This window comes from Odontesthes bonariensis, chromosome 11 (assembly GCF_027942865.1).
Source record: "Odontesthes bonariensis isolate fOdoBon6 chromosome 11, fOdoBon6.hap1, whole genome shotgun sequence".
Lineage (NCBI taxonomy): Eukaryota > Metazoa > Chordata > Actinopteri > Atheriniformes > Atherinopsidae > Odontesthes > Odontesthes bonariensis.
In genome coordinates, this window is record NC_134516.1 from 17,579,317 (window position 1) to 17,588,174 (window position 8,858).

At 40.7% G+C, this 8,858-nt stretch overlaps 1 protein-coding gene across 1 annotated transcript; it reads left to right on the top strand.

Moving 5' to 3' along the window:
• Positions 1-230: 230 nt before the first annotated feature.
• On the top strand, positions 231-4,124 carry LOC142391390 (cytochrome P450 2K1-like). The gene is made up of 9 exons (XM_075477159.1): positions 231-434; positions 676-838; positions 1,046-1,195; positions 1,437-1,597; positions 2,386-2,565; positions 2,649-2,790; positions 3,249-3,433; positions 3,563-3,704; positions 3,789-4,124. Exons 1-9 carry the CDS (start codon positions 231-233, stop codon positions 3,974-3,976), a joined length of 1,515 nt encoding a protein of 504 aa, XP_075333274.1. The 3' UTR covers positions 3,977-4,124.
• Positions 4,125-8,858: the final 4,734 nt, after the last annotated feature.

Genomic DNA, 8,858 nt, shown 5'->3' on the forward strand with positions numbered 1-8,858 from the left:
CCGCAGCCACCACCAGGGGGGGCTGCAGCCCCGGCAGCACCCCCCTTCCCGCGCTACTGTGTGACAGTGTGTTGATTATTTAAAGAGTCCTCTGCACGTTCCACAAAATTGTCTTTTTTTATGATGTTGTTGAAGCTTACATTCCCTGGAGCTTTTCACAAAAGCACAAGAGCACAAGCATCTGCGTGTTGCCTGAAGCGATAACAAGGAGGACTACCACAACGGAGTAAATGGAGCCTTTGGAGGATTTTGTTTCTTCTCTCTTCTCGGGTCCTACAGCGGCGATAGGTGCTGTTTTCCTCCTGCTCATCCTTTATCTTGTCTCGGTTTCCTCCGCGGGAGTGAGGAGAGAACCTCCAGGACCGAGGCCTCTGCCCCTGCTTGGCAACCTGTTGCAGCTTGATCTCAACAGACCCCACAAGACACTGCACGAGGTGACGTAGTACTCCTAATCCAAAACCAGATATTCCGTAACTTGTTGTGTGCAACAAGTACTTTATCTGCCTTTTTTTTGTCACCCCCTTCTGTGTTTTTATTTTCTTTGTGATTACATTTTCTTGTTCTTCTATTAATGTACCGCTCTTCGCCCTTCTAATTGCCCTTCGGGGATAAATAAAGTTTTTTCTGATTCTGATTTTGGTTTAATGCCGAACCCATTTTCTTTTATCCGCCCAGCTTTCTAAGAAATATGGGTCCGTATTTGCGGTTTACTTTGGAACCAAAAAAGTGGTCGTCCTGGCTGGGTATAAGGCAGTCAAAGAGGCTCTGGTCAGCTTTGCAGAGGAGTTTGGAGACCGAGAAATCTCACCTATATTTAATGACACAAACAAAGGCCACGGTATGACCTTCATTTTCAGTGTGTGTGCAAATATCTTTTATGATACTAAGACACAAACAGAATAATTCAAAGAATTAAACTGTTTCATTTGAAAATTGAACATAAAACCACAAATTACACATTTTGATATGCATTTGTTTACATGTTTGCTCTTGTGATTGGTCATCATCAGTCCACATTTAATGTGTGTGTGTTTTTTTTTTAAAGGAATTCTGTTTGCAAATGGAGAATCTTGGAAAGAAATGAGACGGTTTTCCCTCACCGCCCTCAGAGACTTTGGGATGGGCAAAAGAGTTACTGAGGAAAAAGTCTTAGAGGAGTGTGGTCACCTGATTCAAACGTTTGAAGAGCATAAAGGTATGATGTTTATATTATGTAAATGATAACTCACAGCACATAGTGCTGTACACAGAAAAGCTTAATTAGAATGCAAAGTGACTCTCTGTAGTGCTATTGAACTTATTAATACATCCATGTATCTAAAGTTGTGCTTCAGTCAGTAGTAATCTGTAGCCTGTGTAAATTGTGTTGAGGTGCGTTCTGACGGTGCAGCATTACTCTAATTGCACTGCCCATTATTCTCACTGTGACTTTACAGGGCAACCATTTGACGCAGCGCATCCATTAAATTATGCCACATCCAACATCATATCCTCTCTGGTGTATGGAAGCAGATTTGAATGCACTGACCCCCGATTCAGAAACCTGATTAGCCGAGCCAATGAGTCGATACGCGTCACTGGTTCTGTAGCAATCCAGGTAGGCATTCATAGGAACTGATTAGCATCTGACTTTATGTCATGGAATAACTAAGTTTTGGTTTAACATCAGTGAAGATAGAGTTGATTTAATTTATTTTCACAGCAGGTCCAAGTTACATATTGCCGCTGAACATTTTTTTTTGTTAAATGTAATCCTGTAATCTTCCTTATTGGTTTCAAGATAAATTGTGATGCCACTCTTCATCTTGACTCAAAGACTCTTGTCCATGTTATAATATTTAAAGCAATACTATGTAACATTTCTACCTTAAAATAACAGCTTGAAAAAAATTGTGCGGCTAGAATGAGTTTTAATATTACAATTGGCCTGTCTCCTATGCCCTTCGGGGGTCTGAGTTGGAATAACTGCGCTATGTAACTTTGCTGGACCGGCCCGGGAGCTGAGCGGAAGTACTTCGCACACCTACCGCAAAAACAAATAGACCCCTCTCACGCTCCCAGGTACATTTGATTACTCTTACCTTCTCGGTCGACATAGCTTGCACCTTCTGACTCCTCGCCGGTTCGTCAACAAACGTGAAAGTGAAAGGGTGTTGTATTTACGACAGTGTAACCGTACATTACCTCCAAGCCTGTAGGGGGAGCTCCATAGTGGGCTTTTTGAGAAGTTACATTGTATTGCTTTAATTATGTTCTTCATTCCTATGTAGATTCTGCTAGAGGAAGTAAACCAGCACTGATTCTTTGTCACAGTTTTGGATGAACATTGTACAGTTTCATCTATGACATCATTCCACTTGTTTTGTTTACATTGTAATTTGGCAGCTTTACAACATGTTTCCCTGGCTGGTCAAATGGGTAAAAGCACGGCAGGTGATGTTAAAAAATTTTGAGAGGAGTGTCCGCGATGTGAAAGATTTGATCAAACATCTGAAAGAGACACTGAACCCTCAGATATGCAGAGGACTTGTCGACTGTTTTCTGATTAGGAAGCAGAAGGATGAGGTAAGAGCTACGCTTTCTTTTAGAACAAAATCGGTGTTAAACATGTCTGTTTTTTGACGATATGGGGATGTTCATTCTCTTAGGACTCTTGTGTTATCGATTCTCACTTCATTGAGGAAAACTTGATATTCACAGTGGCCAACCTGTTTGCTGCTGGCACTGACAGCACAGCTACCACACTGAGATGGGCTTTGCTGCTAATGGCCAAATATCCAAAAATTCAGGGTAAACCTCCCTCTACACAGCATAGAGTTGAATCAATAGAGTGTGTTCAGTCAGAGGCTTCTTCAGCTCTGCTGCATCACAGAACAGTACTGGGGTTGTTCCTTCCAGCAGCAATAATCGTACATAATGGCAGTTTAAGATGCCAACCTTTATTTACTGCCAAATTATAGCATGTCTCATCTCAAAGCACTTTTTTTCAAGGCCAAACTCATTTTTATGTTAGCCATTGTATAACTGCTTAATGGTTCACATAGGTTTTGTGCTGCCTTTTTTTCACGCTTTTCTGTGTTCTACAAAGTGTAGAACGTACTCCAATGTACTTTGAACTTGTTGAGACATAGAAAATGTTAAACATTATAAATGCTAATGTTGTGTACGTGCCATATAGCTGTGCAGAGCTGCTAGCTTGTAGACGGTCCCGTGAAGGTGAATGCATTGCAAAGTATCTTTATCTGCAGACCAGGTTAAGGAGGAGCTGACCAGGGTGATAGGAAGCCGTGAAGTCCGAGTAGACGACCGTAAAAACCTGCCGTACGCCAATGCTGTCATCCATGAGACGCAGAGACTGGGCGACATCATCCCCATGTCCATTCCACACAAAACCAGCCGAGACGTCACCTTCAAGGGATACTTTATCAAAGAGGTCAGCAGCTCACTAGTGTTTCATATCTTCCAAACAATATTGCTTGTAGGACATATAAATACACCTCTGACAACATGAAAAAGTTCTGTGATCCTCAGATTTTACATAATGATCTCATTTCATCCTCAGGGAACTACTGTAATTCCTCTTCTTACTTCTGTCCTCCATGATGAGAGTGAGTGGGAGACCCCGTACTCTTTTAACCCCTCTCATTTCCTGAATTCCGAGGGTAAATTTGTCAAGAGAGATGCCTTCTTGGCCTTTTCTGCAGGTATTACAACTTTGTCGAGGTTTTTGCTACTTCAGAGATTCGGGATCATTACCACCTGCCCAGACATGATGACATTTCTTGCAGGTCGCAGGGTGTGTCTCGGAGAGAGCCTGGCTAAGATGGAGCTCTTCCTCTTCGTCACCAACCTCCTTCAGCGCTTTCGCTTCACCCCTCCACCTGGAGTCTCAGAAGATGAACTGGACCTGAAACCAGCTGTGGGCTTCCTCCTCGCTCCTTCACCTCATGAGCTGTGTGCCGTCAGCCTGCAGTGAGGAAGAGCAGCAAAATGTGGCACTGTGATCACCAGATATTGTAATAATGAGCCCCATCAATGATAGGTGGAGTAACTTTCTGGCCTAGATGAATGTTTTTTTTTTTTTTTTTTTCTATTTGTTCACATTGTTCAGTTTCTTAGACTCATACCAGTACCAGTAATGTTTAATGTAGATTCCTGCTTTTCTGCCACTATGTTGTATCTTCACATACTGATACATTTTTGCAGATTAGAATTGGGTTAGATGTATGTTACAGGAAGCATAGAAGTGTATTGTTAGCGTTAAATAAATTTGGATAAGTTTCTTCACACTCAATAAATCTTAAATGAAAATAAACTGAAGCTTAACCTTTTTATTTTGTTCACTTTCAGAGATTTTTGGCACCATATATAAAAAAAAAAACAAAAAAAACGTTGACCACGACATCCAGCACATTTTAACAGAGTAATAAAAAAGTTTTAAGAAGGGTAGAGCATGAATTACACATAGGCCGGAGGAAAAAAGAAAAGTCAACCAGACTAATTTGCAGCAGCTAAACTCAACTTTTGAACTCGTATTTAGGACATGCGTCTCATGCGCAGACTTTTCGACACTAAAAGTGTGTTAAGACTTGGCAATTTGATGCAATATGTGCCTTACATGGCTATCTATAATAAAGTATGACGAGCACTTTATATTCCTTAAAATGACCTCTACACCTGATCTCTCATTACATTACCAAAATTCTGCCTATGCTACACCTTACTTCAAAAGTACACTCCTTCAGGTAAGTAAAATTATTGCGCCTTGTGCAAACCTCTGTGCCAGTGAGGATGCTCGGAAGATCCTAGAATCATGAACTGATCCCGGCCATTTAGCCTCAATATTGGAAATGAAATGACCTCCATCACAGATCATCTGTATGGTCGGAGGATAGGAGTCAATGATGAGGTTCCACAGGGCATAAATGTAACGTTGCTCAGCATTACTCAAAGGGGTTGATGTGGTATTTTTCAAAATGAGAAATCCAGTTCAGAGTCTATGGACAATTATCCCCAAGTGTACCTGTACATTTAGGATGTGGAAAAATGTTCGGTTTACATAGTCAGCCTCCACGGGTCCAGCAGGGGCCTGGACAATGTTTAAATCCAGACTGAAAACAGTTCTATTTAGATGTGCATATGACACCTGAAAGTATTTTATCTGCACTCTTCACTTTTAAATGAATTAATTAATGATTTTTTTTGTTTTTAGGAATGATTTTATTGCCTTCTTGTGATTTTATGTAGCTGTAAAGCACTTTGAATTGCCTTGTGTACGAATTGTGCTCTACAAATTGGATGCGTACATGGGCACAGTGTAGTGCACCGATAACATTAGGGAAGCCTGAGGGAGATGATGAACTTAATGCAAATACTTCAGCCAGTAGGTTGTTTTACATTATCAGCTACTGTAAATGTGGAGCAGCAGCCTGAAAAGACAGAGGTCTTGCCCCCCCCCCCCCCCCCCCTGACATTCGCAATACTGACACTCTCCCTCTGTTCAAGTCTTAACTCAAAACCCATCCGTTTAACTTTGCTTAGCTCCATTTATTGCTCCGTTCTGTGTATTTTTAATATGGTATGATGTTTTAATTCCTGTGTTTTATCTAATATCTTGTTTGTACAGTGTCCTTGACTGTTTTGAAAGGAGCTTTCAATAATTTGTATCATTAACATTATTACCTGTCCCCCATTTTTCTGAGTCTGGTCCTACGTGGGTGTAGATCGGATGTTTGTTAGGTATTGATTAGTTTTAATGAATACCATGTTCTCTCTCATTTAATTTCATGCTCAATATGTGTGACCATTGCAGAGTCCGTATTATACGGATTTAGAGCTAGTTTCGACACAAAGATACAAACAATTAATCAACAAATATGTTGGAAGTGAGCAGTATCTCATGAAGAAAAAGTAGTGGAAAATATGATTACTGATCAGCTATGACGTTAACCTCTTTTTCATAACTAAGAAGAAGATGATGGCGGCAGCAGCTGCGAGTGGTTCGGCAGGCTCCACTCATGAGCAGAACGTTTCCAACATCGCCGTTCATAATCTCCTCTACTTATTTTTTAAGACTCTTTTCTTTCTGTTTAGCAAACTATTGCATTGGACTATCAAACGATGCATAAAACACAAAGGCAAACTTGAACAAGGCAATATCGGCCTCTACCTGCAAACCTGCGGTGTTTTACTAGGCCTACTGGTGCCAATGTTTTTTATCTGCAACGCGCCGGAGTCTCTCACGGCAAAAGCGCATCACGCCCACAATATTACCGCTGATCCGCTGGGCATTTTAACAGAAAAAACACAACTAAATTGGGTCGGATTTGGTTGTGTCACAGTTTTCCCACGGATTCTCAAGGAGGGCCGGGCTCAGGTATTCACGCCTGCACGCAAAACCATCACCAGGCGAAAGGCCAACCCGTCATCAGCCAAAATGCTGCTTCTGCTACTACTGCTATCAGGAAATGTCCATCTAAATCCTGGACCTCTCTGCAATTCAGAGGTTAACCCAACAATGCAAAATATCATCCCGCTGCAGTTAGAACCATCCAGGTTCTCCGATAGGCCTACCTACAACTTCCACGCAACTCACCCTGACTCTGGCGCCGGACGGTGTGTGTCACGGTGGAGACGGAGCAAGTTCTGCGCTTGGGAGTCGGTTTGCCGGAGATGACATCTGTCGGCGGGGCTCTTTTGCGGAATTGTGGACGGGGGAACAGGCGAGGGGAGGGGGTGTTTTAATTTATATTAGGGAACAGTTTAAGGTTTTAGAACTTGAATTGAATGTGAATTTGGAGAGTTTAGGACTTAATGTTATTCTCTCACCAAACATGAAATTTTATATAGTTGTGCTTCATAATCCTCCATCTCATGATATACATTTCTACAAGGATCTGGAAAGTCTTCTGTCTATTGTTGAAAATTCTTGTGAATGTATGTTGTTTGGGGACTTTAACATTAATTGGATAGACAAAAGGGGCAAGACAAAACTTAAATCAACTATGGGTAAATTTAAATACAAACAGTTGATCGATAGACCTACACGAGTTACTAGAACGAGTGAAACCCTTATAGACCTGATTTTTACAAATAGGCCAGAGAGAGTAATAAAAACGTACAATCTTATTACTGGCCTCTCAGATCATAACATGACACTGATTATAAGAAAGCTAACTAAAAAACGCCTAATCTATCATACCAAAACAGAAAATCACACTTTAACAACTGGTATTCCTAAGTCCAAATTGGCTGAGTTTGAACATGATCTGAAGGAAGTCAACTGGGAAAGGGCAACCATAGAACCAGATATAGACCATAGTGCAAACACTTTTGCATCTATCCTGCATGACATAACTAGCAAGCACACAAAAACCTGGAAAAGTAAACCTAAGAAAAAGTCTCTTCCATGGTTTAATAGTGACATCCTTCAGCTCATCAAAGATAGAGATTTAGCTCTTAAAAGGTCTTTAATGACTAAAACCAATACTGACCATTCTATTTATACTAGTTTGAGGAACAAAGTAGTGTCTGAGCTGAGGAAAGCAAAGACTAGGCATTTTTACAAACTCATTGAAGAGGTCAATGGCAATAGTTTTAAATTATGGCAACACATAAACAGACTAACAAACTCAAGTAAACGTAAGCACCCAAAGATAAACTGCCTGAATGTATGTGATGAACTCACTACTAGTAATGAGTCAATTGCAAATGGTTTTAATAATTTTTTTATTGAGTCTGTGAAAGAATTAGCAAATCATTTTAAATCTACTGAGCCACCTTGTGATGACTTTGACCAGGATCACACAAACTCCTTCTACATAAAAGAAGTAATCCAGGTTAAAGTGCAAAAGGTTATTGCTAACATGAGTAATTCTATGGCAAAGGATAACCATAACTTAAATACTGCATTTATCAAGAAACATCAGAGTTGTCTGTTAGAACCAATCACGTACTTAGTCAACTTATCAATCCAAACAAATAGGTTCCCAGAAAGCTGGAAAACTGCAATAATTACTCCAGTTTATAAATCAGGAGAAAGAGACCTAGCAACGTAACTACAGGCCTATCGCCATCCTCCCGGTAGTCTCAAAAGTTTTAGAGAAAATTGTAGCTGAGCAATTAATGGAGCACTTAGAGTCTAACCAACTGCTTTATCCACAGCAGTTTGGTTTTAGAAAAAAATACTCCACAGAATCAGCAAATTGTTATCTACTGGAGAAGATCAAAACTTCGCTGGATAAAGGAAAGGTTGTAGGGGCAGTGTTCTTGGATTTAAAAAAGGCCTTTGACACTGTTAATCACAGTGTCCTACTCAGTAAATTAAAAAAATTTAACTTGTCGCCTGAAGCTCTCAAATGGCTTAAATCATATCTGGAGGTTAGACAACAGCATGTTAGGGTCAATGGGGTAAAGTCTGGTATGTTAGCTAACAGCATGGGCGTGCCACAAGGATCCGTGCTTGGTCCATTGCTGTTCACTATGTATATTAATGACCTGCCGAGCTGCTGCCCAAGTGTCAACTGCCAGATGTATGCTGATGACACCATTATCCATGTGTCCACTAAAACACCCAGCCTGGCTGGCGAGCACTTGACGCAGGCTTTATCAAACATCTCGGCTTGGCTTGAGTTGTCCCATCTTACTCTTAATGTAAAAAAAACGGTATCCATTTGCTTTTCAATACGTAACAGGCCTGATCATGACCTATTTCAGGTCAGGATTAAGGAGGAATACACTGAAGTAGTGAATGAGGTGAAGTACTTAGGCATCATAATAGAAAAACATTTTAAATTTAGCAGTCAAGTCAAGCACATCTGTAAGAAGGTCAAGCCAAATCTCAACTGTTTTCGTTTCAT